This window comes from Hypanus sabinus, unplaced genomic scaffold (assembly GCF_030144855.1).
Source record: "Hypanus sabinus isolate sHypSab1 unplaced genomic scaffold, sHypSab1.hap1 scaffold_1286, whole genome shotgun sequence".
Taxonomy (NCBI): domain Eukaryota; kingdom Metazoa; phylum Chordata; class Chondrichthyes; order Myliobatiformes; family Dasyatidae; genus Hypanus; species Hypanus sabinus.
Window position 1 is genome coordinate 61095 of NW_026779352.1, and position 22778 is coordinate 83872.

Consider the following 22778-nt stretch of genomic DNA (forward strand, 5'->3'; position numbering starts at 1 on the left):
AGTCAACAGAAAACCTCTCGTCCCTGCAGTCTTTGTCTCCTGGTAAACTCAACACCCTGACAGTGTGGGCCATAGATACCCCTTCCTCTCAGAGTCAGGGGATCATTCAGACAGCTGATCGCTGAGAGGAATTATATTTATTGGTCATTAAAGTTCATCCAGATTCATTTGGACGGATTTGATGTGGAGTTCGGGGTGTCACAGTGAAAGGTCCGGACGGCCGAACTCTCTCCGTTGTCCAAACATCCTTCCAGGTGAGGCGACACTTCACATGTGAATCTTCCGAGGTCGCCCGTTGTGTCCGCTGCTCCCAATGCGGCCGCCTCCACATTGGTGACACCGGCTCCTCCGCAGTTGTGCGGGGTCGGGTTTTTTTTTTTATCTGGGGTTGATATTATTGTTCACTTTTGTGCGGAGAGGTGGGTTTTGGGGTTTGATTATTGGGATCCCGCTCTTCTTGATCCGTGGGGTGGGGTAGAAGTTTGATTTTTCTCTGTGAACGACTTTCATGCTCTCTCTTTGTTTCGTGGTTCTCTGGAGAAAAAAAAACTAAGCGTTATTTAGGGATACCTGCTTTAATAATAAACTAACCTTTGAACTATCCGCTCCGAGCGGGACTTCCCGGTGTTCAAACATTTTCATTCTGCTTTCCATTCCCGTTGCTACCCGGCCTGCTGTGTTCGGCCAGCATTTTGTTTGTGTTGCTTTGGATTTCCGGAATCTGCAGACTTTGTCGCGTTTGTGATTTACCTCTCCGTTGTCCCTCCGGCTTCCGACCACTGGTGGCGCTGTATGGATCTCCGGCCACTGGTGGCGCTGTATGGATCTCCGGCCACTGGTGGCGCTGTGCGGGTCTCCGGCCGTCGACGACGATGTGCAGACCTCCGTTCACCGGTGGCGCTGCGGAGAAACGCCTGCTGAACGCATGCGCGGTGCCGACTGCCGCTGTTGTTGGCGGTTCTCCGATTCGAGCAGGGGTGAGTAGGGAATGATCCCGGTGTTGTGTAACTCGGGGGCCGGTTGCATTGGGAAAGGGCTGGGCCCGAGCTCTGCCGGACGGCTGAGGAGCAGGGCTGCAGTGGTAATGTTTTAGCTGCCGGAGCTGGTGGGGGGGTGGGTGTTGGTGGTGGGAGATTGCTTGATTGATAAGTTCGTGGCCTAAGTTCGAAGGCCTGTAGTTATACAGCGCTCGGTACCTGCACGTGTAGTTCAACTCTTTGAGTGAATATGCAGAAAGTTTGAAGTTAATAACTTTTGTGGTATTTCTGTTTCAGATAATTGAAAATTGCTAGGTTTTGTAAAATCGACTCCTTGCACCTTAGGCCATGAACTTATCAATCACCTCCAGTTTGTGATACCCAATTTGTGTACATGCTCATTTCATTTACTGGGCAACTGCCTTGCCCCATACGTGCAATGAGCAGGTGCACAAATTGGATGTGACATATATAGGGCTTCCTATAATATCAAGCAGTAAACCAAGGTGAAAGAAATATATGAATTCCAGAGCTCCACAGAAATATAGTGATAGCTAAGACATTAATAAGATTACAGCCTATTACTACATTTCATTGTATAACTGGTATAACTTGTATAGCAATGTTCCTCAGAGGTATGAAAATGACAGAAATAAAGCAATTCATTTTTTACACTTTTAGCCACCTAAATTGGAACCAAGTAATCAAGTATGAAAAAATAAACTCTGATGAACTATTGCAAAAGCCACGAATATTGCTGAATACTAGTCTCAAAAATGGTAGGTTGGCAACTCTGCCTCGTACTGTTTCTCTCGCAGAAATGGTTGGACGGGAAGTGTACCTGTGAGTGTCGATACAATCTCCTCACACGTCGGGTGTTACATAGTTCAACCTTTACAGATCCTGTTTAGTCTTTAAATATTTAAAAAGTTAAAGAAGTTTGAATCTTTACATAAATTATTATCGCATTTATACAAATAGAAAATATCGTAGTTTGGAAGTGACAAATGTTAACAGGGGAGGACAGCAACCATTTGGGAGTTTTGGAAATGCATTTCATCTCATTCATTGCCTCACTAAATTACTCTTTTTCCTATCAACACAAAGAGAAAAAGAGCCTCTTTCCCAACAGCTACAGTTTGTGGAGTGAGGCCAGGGAGTTGATCTGCTACTAATGATAGTTGAAATGACGTAAAACTACCTTATAGCCCAGAAATGTTTTTTTCTTCCATTTAGCTTGTAAAACAAAACTAAATTTATCCAGGTGTAGAAGAGGATTTTGGATGATTAGCTTGTGTTTTTGATCAAAATCAGGAAGAAGATGAGCAAGCAGTGAATTTTTCTTTCATTGTTTTCAACTTCTAAACTTGGGTTTCTATGTTCATTCCTTGCTTAATATAGCTCCTTCCTGGAATCCAATGGTACCCGTTGGAAAGAGCAGGAAAATGCTTGCACTTCTGTGCAGGTATTTCCCAGCTTCCTTGGACAATGGGTCGAGCGAGAAGGAATTTCACAAATACCTAAATAAAAAACAGTCACAGCTCCAGGATTTCACCAAAAACGATCAAATATCCTAATGTTTATTAGTGGTATTTTTCCCCACCAGCCAACACCCCCACTTCCCAACCCCTGCTTCCGTAGAATTCCCTCTATTTAATATGTGGCTGCTGTTAAATTACCCGCTTGTTTATTTTGACTTTTTTACAGAGGTGTCGGAGCAGTTGTCCGGTGAGCTCTGGTAGCACTGCACCCCTGAATGTACGATCCCTTCTCCCACCTGGTTCCATCTGCTTATCTCTGCTCATCTTGTTCAACCTCTGTGCAGTCTCCTAAACCCATCTTCCTGCTTCAGTGATTTACATCTCCCATCTGGGTCATCTTCGGTCCACCCTGTATCCCACCTCCTCAATGTTATATATCAGCAAACTTTCTTCCAACCTCTGTCTTCATTGTGAAGTGTTCTTTTGAACCTTTGGCCTCGCTGAGTCATTTCCAGAATCGGTAATTGTTAGCTGGAATGCCGGAGGGTCATCAGATCCCATTTCTGTTGTGCATTGGTGTGGAGGTGCTCGTTTATGAACAGTGACGGGCTGACACACTGCAGCATTTTGCTGGCAGCAAAGAGTACTGGGAGAGTTGGTGCTTGGGCTCTAATCCTGTGATCGGCTCTCCAGGCAAATGGAACTGCTGGTGTTTTGGCTTTGACTTTGGTTTGAGCTTCTACAGATGGGGCTGGATGGTCATCCTGCAATGAAGCAGAAATTTCGAGCAGCTGGCCATTGGCTGTGGGGAAATCTCAGATTGCACTACCCAGTGTGAGATGTGGGGACGATGTGTGAGACTCTCAGGGTCAGTGAGTGGCAGATTCAGCTGTGTGAGTCTGTGAGGTTGGGTTCTGGGATATCATAGTTTTTAATCCAGCTAAAGTGGACCCAGGGATCGAGCTGTTCGGGCTTGTGAGGTGTTGATCGAGTATTTCTGGTCTGGGATCAGATGTTTGTTTCTGGAGTTCCTTTGGAAGCAATGACTGACAATCTGAGGAGAGGATGAGTTCCCATTCCATCCTCACAGGGAGAGGCTGTGAGTAAATGGGCTGTTCCGTGTTTACAACAGTAGAAATAGACCCTGAGTCTGGTGTTCAAACTGTGTTTGGAAATCACACAGTGGAAATCAGGCAGCTGTGCTGGGGATCTGCACTAAAAACTGAAAATGTTTGAACTCAATCTGATGAAATATTATTAATTGAATTGTATTGTAAGCTGTTCCTTACCTGCAGAGTCTTTCTGGTAATTCCAGTTTCTTTTTATTTCTTGGTTTATATTTCATGAAATGGACCTGTTTTAACCTGGAAATGAAAATGGCTGTGATAATTTGTAGGCCTCCGTTAGAGTCTCTGCAGGTCTCCCCTCTCCACGCCAACGATGTTGTCCAAGGGAAGGGCATTAGGACCCATACAGCTTGGCACCGGTGTCGTCGCTCAAGGACACACACGCAGCCTCTGCCAAGGCTCGAACTAGCAACCTTCAGATCACTAGACCAACGCCTTAACCACTTGGCCACGCGCCAACACATGTGATAGTAGAACAGTAATGAAAGCACAACGTTTCCCTGTCAATTATCCTGGAACCGATTTTTCTGTTTTTCCTGGAAATGTGTTCAGTACAGTGTTCCTAACAAGGTTTACATGAATAATCTCAGGAACGATCGGTGTTATGAATGAGGAGCATTTGATGGTTCTGGACCTGTGCTCAATGGTGTTGAGAGGGACGGTGGGGGTGGTGGAGGGATGTAAACCTACCGAATGCTGAAAAGCCTGGATACAGTGGACATGGAGAGGATGTTTCCATTAGACACACAGTCTGTGATCTGAAAACACAGTCTCAGAATAAAGATGCTTCCCCTTAAAACTCAGATGAGAAACATTTTATGGCCAAAAGATGTCTGATCTGTGGAATTTGTTGCCACAGAGGTTGGTTGAGGCTGCCATTTGGGTATATTTGTGAAGATTAATATATTGATGATTGCTGAGTAGCTTCAGGGTTACAGGAGGAAGGCAGGAATATGTTGTTGGAATAAAAATCAGCCGTGGTTGAATGATGGGCAGACCAGATGGATCGAATCACCTGATTCTGTTCCTGTGTCATATGTCTTACCATGACTGAATGATGGCTCCTTCTTATCCCATATCGTCTGTGACATGTGAGGGACAATAAAAGATTGTTCACTGAGATCATTACATCTGCCTTCAGTGTTTAAATTTCAGTGAGTTTTGTTCTTAGTAACATTACACAGAAATGTTTAGTTCTCCTTTTCATTATTAATGTGCTTCATTGTCTCTCTGTTTAAAGTTCGACCAGTGGTGAGAGATTTATTTGAAGAAAAACCCCAACTGGAGGCAAACCACGACTGAAGACGAGGGAACAGCAACAAGTGAACCAGCCCGAGGACTGAGAGCATCAACTGGAGAGAAACCAATCTGACTCGGAGATTCCAGTGATTCAGTCAGGAGAAAGTTTGGTGAGTCTCATTTACTCAAACACTGGTCCTTTAGACATTACATACCTGTACAAAGGAAGGTAGGTAATAGTTGGGAATGAGACTGAATGTGCCCTGAAGAACCAGTTCTGCCTCTGTCAGACCCAGTTGCAATCACTCCAGGTCTGGTAATGTGCTTCCAGCAACCCGGCCCTTTGAAACCACTCCCATTCCCTCACAGTGGTTACTCAGTAAAAGATCCTGCATCCTCTGAAGTAGCTTTTGGTCAGATCTGAGTGGGGAGAGGGAAAGAGAGGGGAGTGTTTTTACTGACTGTCTTTCAAAAACAGTATTTGTTTGAACTTGCTGCAGACTCTCTACCCATACCCTGTACTTTCTCAACCAAATTATTGACATAGATGACAAGTAGCAATGGGTGTAACCCCAGGGAACGTCACTAAGCATGGAACTCGAGTCCAAGAAACAGCCTCTCACCATCCCCCTCTGCCTCCTACCACCCAGCCATTCCCAGACCCTGGGGCTCTGTAACAAACTCAATGTTAACAGGAAGATTAATCAGTGATTAAGATGATGAGAGAATTGTGGCCTCCTGAAAGGACACGCGAGCTGAGCTGTCTGATTCACTGGACCAGTTCCACCCTCGATGACAACGTAATTTACCCCTTGCCCATCCACCCAGGTCATGTTACTTCCGATCACCCACAGTACCCCAACCACCCTCCGTTCCGCCAGTGGCCCCAGACCCTTCTGACCATTCATCCCACACCGACACATAGACAGGCCCCCTTCAACCACGTCCACCCTCCCAGCTTGGGGAACCAGAGCAGACTGATCCCGCGATCCCGACACAGTGCAAAACTAAAACCAGGGATGCAAGACTGGCGAGCCTGGAGCCTCCAGCTGTCCGGCTCGGTCCCGGCCCTTTCCCACTGCAACCGGCCCTCGATTTACACAAACCCGAGATTAACCCCTTCCTCACCCCCACCTGAACAGGGGAAACACCCGCATCAGCTGGGGTTGAGCTGCAGTTGGTCCCCATATGAGTTAAAACTCCCCGCTATCGGATATGGAGACCAGAATCGTACGCGGTAAAACCACATAACAATTACAGCACGGAAACAGGCCATCTCGGCATTCCTAGTGCGTGCCGAACACTTACTCTCACCTAGTCCCACTGACCTGCACTCAGCCCATAATCCTCCATTCCTTTCCTGTCCATATACCTATACAATTTTTTTTAATGAAAAAATTGAACCTGCCTCTACCACTTCCACTGGAGGCTCGTTCCACACAGTTACCAGTCTCTGAGTAAAGAAGTTACCCCTCATGTTACCCCTAACCTTTTGCCCCTTAACTCTCAACTCATGTCCTCTTGTTTGAATCTCCCCTACACTCAATGGAAAAAGCCTATCCACATCAACTCTATCAATCCCCGCATAATTTTAAATACTTCTATCAAGTCCCCCCTCAACCTTCTACGCTCCAAAGAATAAAGACCTAACTTGTTCAACCTTTCTCTGTAACTTAGGTGCTGAAACCCAGGTAACATTCTAGTAAATCTCTGTTCTCTGTTGACATCTTACGTATAATTTGGTGACCAGAACTGTATATAATGCTCCAAATCTGGCCTCACCAATGCCTTGTACAATTTTAACATTACATCCTAACTCCTGTACTCAATGCTCAAAGGTCAGCATACCAAAAGCTTTCTTCATCACCACATGAGCTTCCTCCTTCAGGGAAATATGCACCATTATTCCTAGATTTCCTCACACTGTCTACAAGCTTTCTCTATTTGTGAACTAACCTCTTCTCTCCTAGTCTCTTCAATCTGATTCCCACCCCCCCAACCATTCTAGTTTAAAGTCTCCCCAGTAGCCTCCACAGATCTCCCCGCCAGGATATTGGTCCCCCTAGCTTTCAAGTGCAACCCGTTCTTTTTGTACAGGTCACACCTGTCCCAAAAGAGGTCCCAATGATCCAAAAACTTGAATCCCTGCCCCCTGCTTCAATCCCTCAGCCACACATTTATCCTCCACCTCATTCCATGACTGCTGTCACTGCCACGTGGCACAGGCAGTAATCCCGAGATTACTACCTTTGCGGACCTTCTTCTCAAATCCCTTCCTAACTCCCTATATTCTCCTTTCAGGACCTCTTCCCTTTTCCTACCTATGTAATTGGTACTTATATCTACCACGACCTCTGGCTCCTCACCATCCCACTTCAGGATATCTTGGACGCGATCAGAAGTATCCCAGACCCGGCACCAGGGAGGCAAACTACCATCCGCGTCTCCTGACTGCATCCACGGAATCGCTTGTCTGACTCCCTAACTGTTGAGTCCCCTATTGCTACTGCCTTCTCTTTCTCTACCCTTCTGAATTACAGGGCCGGACTCTGTGCCAGAGGCACGGCCGCTGTTGCTTCCCCCAGATAGGCTGACCCCCCCCCAACAGTACTCAAACAGGAGTACTTATTGTCAAGGGGTACAGCCACTGGGGTACTCTCTAGTACCTGACTCTTCCCCTTCCCCTCCTAACCGTGACCCACTTGTCTACCTCCCATGGCCCCGGTGTGACCACCTGCCTGTAACTCCTCTCTATCAACTCCTCGCTCTCCCTGACCAGACGAAGGTCATCGAGCTGCAGCTCCAGTTCCCTGGCACAGTCCCTTAGGAACTGCAGCTCGGCTCACCCGGCGCAGATGTTAACGTCCGGGATGCTAGGAAACTCCAGGACCTCCCACATCCGACACCGAGAACAGCAAGCTGCCCTCACACTCATAATTCCCAGCATGGAACCGTAATCCCATGATGGATTTGTTCGGTGACTTGTGAACATACGTGATTAATGACCCTGCAACTGGGGACTGGATAAATAGTTAATCTAACAATTCAGATCATACACACCAATCTCCTTGCCTTTCTCCCTCACCCCGAGCTACTTACCCCATTTCCCTCTCCACACCCTCCTCACAGTCCGTCTTCCTCATAGGGCCCTCTACTCCAGCCCTCCCTTCCTGCTCCCTCTCTCCCTCACTCTCAACTCTCCCTCACCCCTTCCTTATCATCGCCCTCTCAATCATCCGTGCTTCCTCACCGCCTCTCTCCCTCCCGCTTCTCTCTTCCCTATCCCTCTCAGTTACACTGCTACTTGACCAGCCTCCCACTCTCTTTCACCCCTTTCCTTGCGCTCTCCTTTTTTGCCACTCTCTCTACCCCTCTAATAATAAATCGTACTCCTCTCTCTTGTTTCTCTTCATCTCCTCACTCTGTCATGCCTCTTTTCATTTCTCTCTCACTCTCTCCCCTTCTATCCATCTCTCCATCTGTTTCTCTTCCATTCTCTCTCCCATTCCACAATCCCTGTCCCTACCCCTATCACCCGCCATCCCACTCTCAATATCAGTCGCCCTCTGTCTTCCCCTCTCCATCTCCTCCTCTCTCACGCACCTCAATCAAACTTGTCTCTCACTCACTCACCTCCGCCACTCTGTAACCACCTCCATTTCCAGCTCTCAACCTCTCTCTCTCTCCCTACATCCCACCCTCCCCCCTCTCTCAAACACTCTCCCCGCTGCCTCCCGTATCCCACACTGTCTTCCCCTCTTTCTCACCCTCTAAATCTACCACTCACCCCACGCGTTCTCCCTCTTCGCTCCCTGTCAGTCCCACTCCTCCTCCTCCTCCTCTCTCCCGTCACACCCCGCGCTCTCCACCCCATCCCATACAGTGGTATGCAAACGGCTGGGCACCACTGGTCAAACTTCCTGTTACTGTGAATAGTTCAGTGAGTAGAAGGTGAACTGGTCTCCAAAAGTCTCAAAATTAAAGACAAAATATTCAACATTTTAAGCAAGATTAGTGTATTATTAAAAACACAAAATGCTGGCAGAACTCAGCTGGCCAGACAGCATCTATGGGAGGAGGTAGTAACGAAGTTTCAGGCCGAAACCCTTCATCAGGAGTTTAGTGTATTATTTCTGTTTTGTACAATTTTAGAGTGGGAGAAAAAAGGGAAAGGAGCACCAAGGAAAAGTTCGGGCACCCCAAGAGATTTGAGCTCTCAGTTAAATTTTACCAAGGTCTCAGACCTGAATTAGCTTGTTAGGGCTATGGCTTGTTTGCAATCATCATTAGGACAGGCCAGGCTGTACAAATTGCAAAGCTTTATAAATATCCTGACTCCTCAAACCTTGTCCCAACAATCAGCAGCCATGGGCTCCTCTAAGCAGCCGCTGAGCACTCTGAAAGTTAAAAAAAATGATGCCCACAAAGCAGGAGTAGGCTATAAGAAGATAGCAAAGCGTTTTCAGGTAGCTGTTTCCTCAGTACATAATGTAATTAAGAACTGGCAGTTAACAGGAACGGTGGAGGTCAAGTTGATGTCTGGAAGGCCAAGAAAAGTTTCCGAAAGAGCTACTCGTAGGATTGCTAGAAAGGCAAATCAAAACCCCCGTTTGACTGTAAAAAACATTCAGGAAGATTTAGCAGACTCTGGAGTGGTGGTGCACTGTTCTACTGTACAGCGACACCTGCACAAACATGACCTTCATGGAAGAGTCATCAGAAGAAAACCTTTCCTGCGTCCTCATCACAAAATTCAGCATTGGAGGTTTTTCTGACATTGAGGGAGAGGTTATTTTCTTGACACCAGACAGATGTTGTTCAGAGCTCAGACAGAGTCAGCATCAAATGCTTGAGCCTGGTGCGATGGATGTGTTGAGCTGTGGAAATCACAATGCAAGAAGCATCGTAGGAAAGCCAGATGAGCCCAGGGCATGGAATTGTGATATCGTAGGCATTACTGGGAATTGGTTGCACCCAACAGTCTGAGGAATCTGGAGGAACAAATTTGTAGAGAATTCACAGACTATACCAAGAAAAAAAAGTTGATATAGTAAGTGATTTTAACTTTCCATATATTGACTGGGACTCCCATACTGTAAAAGGACTAGCTGGGGTAGAGCTTGTCAAATGCTCCTTAATCAGTACATAAAACATCCGGCGTAGAATTGTGCAATAAGCTGTTGGGAAACGATCTAGGGCTGGTGACAAAAATTAGTGAATGGGAACACTTTGTGTATAGTGATCATAATGCCATGAGATTCCAAGTAAGTACGGAAAAACAGAGGTCTGGACCTCTCTTGAGATTCTAAATTGGAGAAAGATCAATGTTTATGGTATTTGCAAGGATTTGAAAAGTGTGGACTGGGACAGGCTGTTTTCTGCAAAGGAGTACTTGGTAAGTGGGGGTTCTTCAGAAGTGAAATTTTGAGGGTGCAGAGTTTGTATGCACCTACCAAAATAAATGTTGAAAGGTAACTGGTGCAGGGAACCTTTGTTTTCAACTGATATCGAGGCCCCGGATATTTTGTTCCTCTAAATTCCTCAGGCTGTTGGGTGCTACCAAGACACATTAATGACTACAATATCATACTCCCACACCCTGAGCTCATCTGACTTTCTTTAGTTGACTTCTGTTGGTTTCTTAAAGCTTCCCAATGTTTTTTGCTCTATTATTTGCCCTCTCTTTGGCTTTTATGTTGGCTTAGGCTTCTCATTTCAGCCACAGTTGTGTCCTCCTGCCTTTCCAATGCTTCCAATTCTTTGGGATGTGTCTATCACTCACCTCCCGAGTTGCTCCCAGAAACTCCAGCCATTGCTGCTCCATCGTCATTCCTACCAGACTCCCCTTCCAGTCAGGTTTGGCCAGCTTCTCTGTCACAGAAACATGGAGAAGGTCAGAACAGAAACATGCCCACTCTGGCCGATCAGAATGGTAATCTATATGGGAGAAAAAATAGATGGGGGTGGTTTTAAATAGTAGTTTTGCATCCGTATTTACTCAGGAGATGGACACATAGTCGATAGAGGTGAGGCAAGGCAGCATCAAATTCAGAGAGCATGGACAGATTACAGAGGTGGAGGTGTTTGCTGGCTTAAGGCAAATTAGCATGGATAAATCCCCAGAGCCTGACTAGTTGTTCCCAAGGACCCTGCGGAACACAAGTGCAGAAATTGTTGGGGTCCAAGCAAAGATATTGAAATAATTCTTAGTGACAGGTGAGGCACTGGAGGATTGGAGGACAGACAATGTTGTTCGACTGTTCGAGAGGGGGTCTAAGGATAAATGAGAAAATGTTACGTTAGTAAGCGTGACATCAGTAGTGGGAAAGTTATTAGAACATATGTGCAGGAACCGGATATATAAGTATTTGGATAGATGTGGACTGATTAAGGATAGACAGCATGGTTTTGTGCATGGTGGGTCATGTCTAACCAGTCTTACAGAGTCTCTCGAGGAAGTTATCAGGAATGTGGATGAAGACAAGGCAGTGGATGTTGTCTACATGGACTTTAGCAAGGCACTTGACAAAGTCTCATATGGGAGGTTGGTCAAGAAGGTTCAGTCATTCAGCATTCAAGATGAGACACTGTCTGTGGGAGAAGCCAGTATGGTAGCAGATGGTTGCCTCTCTGACTGGAACCTGTGACTAGTGGTTGCCACAGCAATCAGTGCTGGATCTGATGTTGTTTGTCATCTATATCAGTAATCTGGATGATAAGACGGTTAGGGATCAGCAAATTGGAGGATGAAACCGAGACTGGGGATTCAGCGGACTGTGAGAAGACTATCATGGCTTGCAGTGCGAACTGGACCAGGTGGAAATATGGCTTGAGAAATGGAAAATGGAATTCAATGCAGAGAAGTGCGAGATGTTGCATGTTGGTAGGACCTACCAGGGTGGGTCTTACACAGTGACTGGTCGGACATGTAGGAGTGCTGTTGATGAAAGGGATCTGGGAATACAGGCCTATGTTTCACTAAAAGTGGTGTCACAGTTCGATAGGGACGGAAAGAAAGATTTTGGCACATAGTCCTTCATAAACCAAAGTACTGGATGGTATGTTGTGTTGACTTTGTACAAGACATTGGTGATGCCTAATCTGGAGTATTGAGTGCAGTTTTGGTCATCAACCTACAGGAAAGATGTAAAAGGGGTTCAGAGATTTCAGAGAAATGCCAGGTCTGGAGGACTTGGGTTATAAGGAGAGACTGGAACAGGTCAGGACTTTATTCCTTGGAAGGTAGAAGATTGAGGGGAGATTTGATGGAGGTATACCACAATTATGAGGGTTATAGATGGGGTAAATGCAAGCTGGCTTTCTCCACTGAGATGGGGTGGGACTACAACCAGAAGCCATGGGTTAAGGGTGAAAGGTGAAAGGTTAATTGGAACATGAGGGGAAAATTCTTCACACAGATCCGGGTGTGGGATGAGCAGCCAACAGAAGTGGTGCATGCGAGCTCAATTTCAAAATTTAAGAGGTTTGCATAGGTACTTGGATGAAAGGGGTATGGGAGTAGAAAGTTTAAATAGTTCAACACAAACTGGAAGGGCCCGTTTCTGTGTTGTACTTTTCCATGACAAGAACCTTAAATAATACTACCATTCACTCGAATTCCTTTAAGAGCTGTGCAGACCAACCGTATATCTGAGTAGGAGAAATTGGTACCTCAATTCCAGAGTTTCTCCATGTCTCTCTAACATTGAGGCAAGTTACTGCAGTGGTTTGCCATTACCTTCTGCTGGGTGAGGGGCCAAAGAGATCACCAGCTCGTAACCCAGCACGGATGGAATGCGTGCAGGGGAGCCGGCTGGATTCGAACTTAGGACCTTTCATCTCGAAGTCTGGCGCTGATGCGCCATGAGAGGGTTTCTGTTACTGTGGGGCCTGATACCCTTTCAGCTCAGAGGGAACAGGGAATAATACCATTGAAGAGAGTCAAACTGAGCCGTCACATATTGGAGATGGCAGAAGTACCCCACCCTTATAGAGCATCAGAGAGTTTGTGGGTTTTTCCAGATACCAGCACTGTGCCCGGTTCGAAGATGATTTCGCTCTCCAACTTGTGTTGAACTTCACTGTAACAGTGTGATACCAGATCAAACCTTGGCAACTCAAGTGATCTCATATCAAATGTTGTCCTTCACCCACTGATGGATTTTAATTTTTTTTACAGGTTAAAAACGACAAGGAATTTGTCTATGGGAATTCAAACACAACACACCAGTTGTGCTGTCTCTGTTTAGATATTTAAGGAGCAAGAGATTCAATCAACCATCCTTCCTGCTCAGACTGTGGGGAGAGATTCACTCGGTCATCTGACCAACTGACACGTCCGTCATTTTACACAGGGGAGAGACCGTTCACCTGCTCAGACACTGGGAATGGATTCACTCAGTAATCTCAACTGAAGCTACACACTGGGCAAGGCCATTCATCTATTCTGTGTGTGGGAAGGGGTTCAGTCGGTCTTCCCGCCTGTGGACACACCAGGCAGTTCACCCTGGGCAGAGGCTGGTCATCTGCTGAATTTGTGGGGAAGGATTGACTCGGTCATCTGACCTAATGGCTCATCAGCGAGTTCACACCGGGGAGCGGCCGTTCACCTGCTCAGAATGTGGGAAGGGATTCACTCAGTTATCCAGCCTACAGAGACATCAGCGAGTTCACACTGGGGAGAAGCCGTTCACCTGCTCAGAATGTGGGAAGGGATTCACTCGGTCATCCCACCTACTTGAACACCTGCGAGTTCACACTGGGGAGAAGCCATTCTCCTGCTCAGAATGTGGGAAGGGATTCACACAGTTATCCAACCTGCAGAGACATCAGCGAGTTCACACTGGGGAGAAGCCGTTCACCTGCTTACAATGTGGGGAAGGATTCACTGATTCATCCAGCAGACTGAAACATCAGCGAGTTCATACCAGGCAGCGGCTGTTCACCTGCTCAGACTGTGGGAAGGGATTCACTTACACATCTAATCTGAAGGTACATCAGCGAGTTCACACTGGTGAGAGGCTGTTCACCTGCTCAGTCTGTGGGAAGGGATTCACTCAGTCATCCAAACTACAGAGTCATCAGCGAGTTCACACTGGGGAGAAGCCATTCACCTGCTCAGTCTGTGGGAAGGGATTCACTCAGTCATCTACCCTACTGGTACATCAGCGAGTTCACACTGGGGAGAAGCCGTTCACCTGCTCAGAATGTGGGAAGAGATTCACTCGGTCATCCCACCTACTTGAACACCTGCGAGTTCACACTGGGGAGAAGCCATTCTCCTGCTCAGTCTGTGGGAAGGGATTCACTCGGTCATCTGGTCTCGAAAAACACCAGCAGGTTCACACTGGGTAGAGGCCGTTCACCTGCTCAGACTTGACAAAACTGTTTGACCAGGAAACAGAAATCTGGGAGCTTTGAGCTGGAACAGCAAGAGCAATAACCTGGAGTCCTGAAAAAGGAAGGAAATCAAGTTGAGATAAAAAAAAACATCAAAGCATCACTAAAAAGTTGTACTTTCACCTGCAGAGGGAATCAGACATGGCTGATCAAGCTATTGGGAAATCAGTTGAGCAACTCAAGCTAGAGAGAATGACAGCAAAAAGATTGTTTTCTCATCTGGCCAACAGTATTACCAGGACCTACGAAGACATGTCTGAAGAGGAGCTCAGAGTGAGTTTCAATAAACTCACAATAGAAGCCGAGAAAGTCATGAAAGCCAATGATGATGCGGAGGCCGGACTCACCGCAGAACGGGAGGCGGTGCTGAACACATAGAAAGTAGCTGTGTTAACTGAACAGCAAAAAGCCGAGCTGGCAAAGACGGCAAATGAGTGTGAGTTGAAACTGAAGGAAATCAGAAGGCTGATCCTGGAGACTCTTTGGACCAACTTTGGAAATGTTGAGTTGCTCATAGCACTACAAGCAGCAGAGGATGAATGTGAAGGCATCACTGCTGTACAACCCGATGGCCACCAGGAGGCGTATGGCTTCATGCTTACCCACCTGCAAGGACTGGTAAAGACAGCGAAGGAGGTGGGAACGATGGAACCGGCCAGGGGATCGGAAGCACCTTCAGAGTCGCCTAAAGGGGCTCGAACTCCAAATCCCCAAGCTGGTTTCCAAGGAGGCCCACTTCATACAGGCAAGGAGAAAGGAGGATGCTGAAAGACTAACACCGACGGCATTGGCCTTTTCCTCCAATTTTCCCACGCCAGCCATCAGACTGAAACCGACGGCCCTTCCCAAGTTTACTGGCAGCAGACGTGATTTTCACAGGTGGAGAAAGGACTGGGAAGCACTCCAGAGGCAGGGAGAGCCGACCGGTTCAAGAGAGGTGAAAAAGGTTCAACTGCTGGACAGTCTTGACCACAAAGTCAGAAGAGACCTTCGCCTCAAAACTTATAAAACTGCAGAAGTCATCTTCTGTGTTCTAGAAAACCGCTATGGAAATGGAGTGTGGAAATCGGAAGTGGGATAGTATTGTTACAGAATGCGAGCTAAAATGCGGGGGTTGTGGCTGCGGAAACTGCCAGCCAGGTGGCAAAGGAATGACTCTTGCTGAAGAGAGGGAACTTGTATACAAATTCATATACAAAAAAAAATCAAAGCAATAGTGATAAGGGAGAAAGAAAGGCATGAATATTGACTTCTCTAACTTCCGTTAATGCCCCTCCTCCCCTTCTTACCCCATCACTGACATGCTTAGTTGCCCATCACTCCACTTGTTCTCCATCTCCCTCTCGTGCTCCCCTCCACCTTTCTTTCTCCCTAGGCCTCCTGTCCCATGATCCTTTCCCTTCTCCAGCTCTTATCACTTTTGCCAATCACCTTTCCAGCTTTCAGCTTCACTCCACCCGCTCCGGTCCTCTCCTATCATTTCGCATTTCCCCCTCCCCCACCTACTTTCAAATCTCTTAGTATCTTTCCTTTCTGTTAGTTCTGACGAATGGTCTCGGCCAGAGACGTTGAAAGTGCTTCTCCCTATAGATGCTGCCTGGCCTGCTGTGTTCCACTAGCATTGTGTGTGTGTTGTCTGAATTTCCAGCATCTGCAGATTTCCTCGTGTTTGCACAATATACGAAGGATACTTCACATTATGGATCATATATACAAAAAAATAAAATCAAAGCAATAGTGATAAGCGTGGACGCTGAAAAGGCATTTGATTCGGTTAATTATAATTTTCTTTACAGAGTTTTACATAGATTTGGTTTCCATATCAATTATTAAAACTATACAGGCACTATATGACAACCCTACCGCTGGATTAAAATCAATGGATATTTAATCAAATAGTCTTACCCTAGAAAGGGGCACAAGACAGGGTTTTGCATGGTCAGCACTACTCTTCGCATTATATCTGGAACCATTAGCTCAATACATGAGACAAAGTGGGGAATTACTAGTAAAGGGGCAGAGCATAAATTGGCTTGTTACGTGGATGACATTTTGATCTATCTAGGGCAACCAACATACTCTTTACCTGATTGATGCAATCCTTTGAACAATATGGTCAATTATCAGGATACATTATCAACATAGATAAAACCCAATTACTTTCATATTACTACAGCCCAGCAAGAGAAATTGAAAGTAGATAACCCCGGGCATGGCAAACAGAGTCATTCAAATATTTGGGCATCATTATGCTAAAAGATTAGGCAACATTATCAGAATGTAATTATCAGCCTTTATATAAAAAGAACATTAAGGAATATATAGCAAGATGGAACCTGATTCCTTTCTTTTAGTTTCAGTTCAAGGAGTGAGTCTATTATAATGAATATATTGCCCAGACTGTTATAGCTCTTTCAGACCCTACCAATAGAGATTAATCAAAATCAATTCAATGAATGGAACAAGATGTTATCAAGGTATATTTGGCAAGGTAAAAGGCCTAGAGTTCATCTCAAAACTTTGCAATTAGCAAAGGAACAGGGTGGATGGGGCCTAACTTCTCTTCGAGGTTATTATTTTGCAGCACAGTTGAGAGCTGTGATATGCTGGAGCAACCCATCGTATGGCGCTCAATGGAAAAACATTGAGGAGCGGGTACTTCCCATCCCCATACAAGCAGTTTTGGCTGATAATAACTTGCAAAGGTACATAAATACTATTGATAATCCATGGGTGAAATAGACTCAATATGGAAAACTATTATAAAAGAATATAATCTCGAGGGAGATACTGCAATTCTTCAATGGTGTGCATATAACTCAGATTTTACACCAAATAAATTGGATGCTAGATTTAAGGACTGGACAGCTAAAGGAAAAACAGTTCTTTGCAACATAATAAAAGAAGGAACACTGTTCAGCTTTGAAATGCTGAAAGGGAAACATTTAGAAAAACAAGATTTTTATCAGTATTTATAGATGCAACAGTATGTTAATAGGATGCTTAAGATTGTAACCAAGGCAAGTACGTGCATGTTAGAGCTGTTTAGAAAAGCATATAATTCAGATAACGGTAGTGGAATTAATTCAAGCATGAATAAGGGTTTGTCAAATCTTAAAATACATTTGACTTCATACATTAAAACAAAATGGGCGAAGGAAGGAGGGATAATTATATCTGAGGAAGAATGGACAACAATATGGAGGTATCAATGGAAGTGTACCAGTTCACAGAAATGGAGGGAGTTCGGACAGAAAAACTTGATAAGGTAGTTTAATTACACCCTCTTAGAAATCCCATTATGATAGTAACCTCGCTGTTTGCTGGAGAAACTGTGGAAATCGAAATGCAAATCATTATTATATTTTTTTTGTGACTGCCCTGCTATCAAAGACTATTGGAGGGGGATACACAATGCCCGACATGGCATCTTTAAGTGTGAAGTACCCTTGGGGAGTAAGACCATATATTTTGGATATATACCTCAAGAATGGTTGAAAAAAGATAAATATTTAATGAATATGTGGTTGGTGGCTGGTAAAAAGACTGTTACTGGGATATGGTTATCACAGGAGAGCCCAAGGTTAAATGCATGGATGGAAATTACAATGGACATTTACAAAATGCAGAAGATAATCATAATCTGGAACAATTTGATTCATACTGGGAAAAATGGTTTAACTACATAATGCCTCATAGGCCTGATTTTATTCTCACAAATCATTTAATATGTTGTTAAAAAAAGATCACTCCCTACTTGTACATAGTTTTTTTTTCCTTTTGCTTGTTTTTTCTTTCACTCTTTTCTATAAGTGTATACCTCAGATAAATTCAATGCTGAGAATTGTGACATATATGATATATATCTACAATGTCTGAAATACACCTTCTGGAAATGTTTGTTTGACGATGAACTTCAATAAAAAACAACAAGAAAAACAGATAAAACTTTTAAGTATATATTTTCATCAAAAATGAACAGGATTCAGCACTCCATGTGTGTATTTGCAATCGTGATAAGAAATACAGACCAGAACACGTACATGTGAGGCCAACTCAGAACAATAAATCATCACTGGAAGAAAACATTAAGCAGTGGAATGAGTATGACCCTCCATGGGAGACATCCCAACGATCTGAGTAGACTAGATGGTGACAAGGAAGCCTTGAGCACCTGAGTGAGAGTTGGTGACCTCTCCCCAAAAAACAAAGGGGTTCCTTGCAGAAATAAAGGACGTTTGACAAAAGGGGAAAAACATCAAAAATACATGAAATATTAACAAACGAGGCAGTTAGTGCAGAAAATGCCAGAGAAACCAGACACAATCCAACACACTCCAGGATCCTGCAGCAGTTTAACTCAATCTGATTACTTACAAAGGTACAAACAAATGGCAAATATCATTTACCAAAATCTTGCTTTAAAATACAAACTCATGAATACCCATCAATTCAGAAAGGTACCATAAATTCAAGCCCGATACAGTTTTAGTGTCAAAATCTTACGTATTATATGATAATCAATACATTATTTCAGATAGGACAATCCATAATAACCAACCGGTTATAATATTACGGGATAACCAAACACGATCAACTCCCCCAGCAGATTAAACCATTCCCAACTCACACATGTTCCTCAACCAGTGGAGCACCTCACCACAGGCATGGTTTGTGTCATCAGTCAGACAACCAAATTATTTTCTCTGTCAATCAGCTTCCAAATGTTGCTACTCTGTCATTCGTTGCCACGCCCCACTGCTGCTTCCCTTCTCCTCATCATACGTTCAGAATCCAAAGCCCCAATCTCTGCCCTGTGTAGACCCCCCTCGGGTTTCTGACCCTGCTTCGTTGAACATCCGACAGGTGGTTCCCCATTCTGCTTTCAGTATTTAAAGGACAGGGGTGTTTTCAACAAATTTTAGAAGCAGGGAAAATGACACATAATATGGAAATGAGTCGTGAATAAGGAGGTTAACTAGCAAAGTCATTCTTCCTCAGTCCAGAGATGAGAGGGGCGAAGAACTTGTTGGAGAGAACTGCAGTCATCTCGTCTTCTTCAGACTGCAGATAATGCAAGGGGAACCTCTTACACCAGCAAATGGTGACTGCAACCCATTTCGCAGGGAGAACGAGAGGGGAACAACAGGGGAGGATTTAAAAGGCGTGTGGTGGAACAGAATCAGTGGTAAGGTTTAGCAGGCCTGAGTTGACTCTACTGTACACTAGCACTGTTATAAATTCAACAGATTCCGAAGACTTACTAATGAGGCCGACATAATGCAGGTGTTCCAAACTATAAGTGTACAGAAACGGAGAAAGTGCGCAGTTGAGAGAATTCGGCCTTTTCTCCTTGGAGCGACTGAGGATAAGAGGTGACCTGATAGAGGTGTACAAGATGATGAGAGGCATTGATCTTGTAGATAGTCAGCGGCTTTTCCTCAGGGCTAAAATGGCTGCCACGGGTTTAATGTGCTTGGGAGCAGGTACAGAGGAGATGTCACGGATAAGTTTTATACTCAGAGTGGTGGGTGTGTGGAATGGACTACCGGCAATGGTGGTGGAGGCGGCTACGATATGGTCTTTTAAAAGACTACTGGATAGGTACATGGAGCTCAGAAAAATAGAGGGCTATGGGTAACCCTCGTAAATTCTAATGTCGGGACATGCTCAGCACAACTTTGTGGGCCGAAGGGCCTGTATTACGCTGTAGGTTTTCTATGTTTATTTTTTTCCTTTACTCCACTTTTGTGGAATCAACAAACAGAGAGGACTGGTTTAAGGTGAGAGAGGATTGATTTAATAGGGATCCCAGGGGAAAATTATCAATCCACTCTCCCTTCCGTTTCATTGTTTAACTAACACGATGAGTGCACTCTCAGGTTGGAGGAGCAACACCTCATATTACTTCCGGGCAGCATGAGCATCGATATCTTTAACTTCTATCTCCACCTTTTCATTTCATCAATCCACACGCCAGTCTCCTCCATTCCGTCTCCCCACTTCTCTCTTCTCCACTGCGGATCGTCTCCCTCTGGTTCCTCTTTACTTTCTTCCCCATTGTCCGCAATCCTCTCCTATCAGATTCCTCCTTTTCAGTCCTTTGAATTTTCCCCCAACCACCTCACAGCGTCTCACTTCATCTCCCCCCTCCCCCCACTCACTCACCTTCACTCTTATCAGGCTTCACCTATCACCTACCAGCTTGGACTCTTTCCACTCCCCACACCATCTTATTCCGGCTTCTCCGCACTTCCAGTCCTGATGAAGGGTCTCGGCAGGAAATCTCTGCTTTGCTCTATCCCCTCTATAGAAGCTACCGGACCTCCTGACTTCCTCCAACATTTTGTTTATGTGACTCTGCATCTCCAAAATCTGCAGAATCTCATCGGGACAGAGTGCAGAATGCAGAGACTACATCGGGTCTCACTGATGTCGAGGAGGCCACACCTGGAAAACTGGAAACAGTAGATGACCCCAACAGTCACGATGCTGAAAAGTTGCCTCAAATGGAAGGACTGTTTGGGAACCTGACTCGTGGTGAGGAAAGTGTTCTCGGGCAGGTCTGGCACTTCATCCACTTGCAGTTGGCTTCCAGTCCACTTCACAATCGCTGTAAACCTCTCCCTTTTGTGGACAACACTACCACTTGGTGGTGATTTGCCACAATAACAGGACCCCCCCCCCCCCCCCCGATTTGTGGACTCCATTGTCACCAGGTGGCGCTCTGCCGCAATAACACTGAGAGACAGAAATGTAACGCTGCAGCCTGCTGAAATATTTATTCAAGATTCAGAGTTGTTTAATTCCATTTCCAGCAGGCATGTGTAAACGAGGTCGAAATAATTATTACTCCGGCTCCAATACAACACAAAAACACAATAGTAACAACATATATCCACAGCTTATATACTGTGCACGGATTGATTGTATGTTCATAAAGTGACGCTCGGCATAGGATGCCTGCATATAAGATGACAGACAGGAAATGATAAAGTAGAGGTGTTTGGTGTTGTGGAAGGGTGGGTTAGAGGGTAGAGATATTTATCAGCATTACTGGTTGGGAAAAGTATCTGTCCCGGAGGCTGGTAATCCTGGTGAGGATGCTGAGCATCTCCCCACCAATGAGAGTGAGATGAATCGTCCATCAGTGGGATGGGTGGAGCTAGATTATGAAAATTAGGTTGGTCCTTGATCTCAAGAGAGGGAATTTGGAAAATACTAATGAGGTGCTTTTAGAATAGCTTGTAATTGTGCCCTCTTGAAAAAAGTTAATTCTGGAATGGGTGTTGTCCAAAGAACCAAATTTGATTAGGGTGCTTATGGTAAAGGAACCATGTGGACATTGTGATCGTAACATGTTGCAATTCACCCTGCACTTTGAGAGGGGAAAGGTACAACAAGATGCATCTTTATTAGTAGGGCGAGGGGAACTACGGAGGCACGAGAGAAGAGCTTACCAAAGTTGATTGGAAGGGGACACTAGCAGGGATGATGGCAGAATTGCAATGGCTGGAGATGTTCAACTTGACAGCCTCAGGGTTGAAGAGAAACACATCATATTCCACCTGCAGAGCTCCAACATGAAGGCATGAATATCGGTTTCTCCTTCCAGTAAAAAAAATACTGCCCACCTTTCCTTCTACATACCCCCGAGTAACGTAACTTTACACATTCTGACCACTGATATCTGGGACTTCCATATTCCTGCCAGTGTCTTCTACAGATAAGAGTGATGTACGATACTTATTCAGTTCATCAGCCATCATCTTTCACCCTCACCCCATTAATACCTCTCCAGCATCATTTTCCATTGGTTTGATATTCGCTTCTGTCTCTCTTTTACACTATATATGCCTGAAGAAAAAATAGCATCCTCTTTAATATTACTGGCTAGCTCACCTAAGTATTCCATCTTTTCCTTCTTAATGATTTTAGTTACATTCTGTTTGCTTTTAAAAGCTTCCCAATCCTCCAACTTACAGTAATTTTTGTTCTGTGCCCTCTCTTTGTTTTATATGTTGTCTTCGGTTTCTCTTATCAGCCACGGTTTTGTCACCTTACCTTTAGAATACCACTTCCACTCTGTGACTTCTGAATTGCTTCTAGAAATTCCAGCCATTGTTGCTCTGTTTCATGTTCTTTTTAAATCAATTTTGTCAATTTTTCTCTCATGCCTCTCTAATTCTCTTTATTCCACATCGACTTTAGTTTCTCCTTCTCTAATATCGGGGTGAATTTGATCAGATTAAGAACACTTGCCCCTGAGTGTTCTTTGGACTCAAGTGACCTAATTAATTCCGGTTCATTACTACACCCAATCCAGAATAGCTGATCCCCAAGTGGGCTCAATCACGAGCTGCTCTAAAAAGCATCTTGTCGGCATTCTAGGAATTCCTCCTCTTCCAACCAACACCATCCAGATTTTCCTAATCACCTGCATGACAATCCCCATGACTATTGTAACATTGCCCGTTTGGCACTCATTTTCCATCTCTCATTGTAATTTGTGGACCACATATTTACTACTGTTTTGGGGTCACTATAAAATTCCC

At 44.9% G+C, this 22778-nt stretch overlaps 1 protein-coding gene across 1 annotated transcript; it reads left to right on the top strand.

Annotated features, from left to right (window-relative positions):
• Positions 1-854: 854 nt before the first annotated feature.
• Positions 855-14189, top strand: LOC132386737 (zinc finger protein 214-like). Its single transcript, XM_059959089.1, has 3 exons — positions 855-1081; positions 4826-4994; positions 13004-14189. The coding sequence occupies exon 3, from the start codon at positions 13393-13395 to the stop codon at positions 14176-14178; it is 786 nt and encodes a 261-aa protein (XP_059815072.1). The 5' UTR covers positions 855-1081; positions 4826-4994; positions 13004-13392; the 3' UTR covers positions 14179-14189.
• Positions 14190-22778: the final 8589 nt, after the last annotated feature.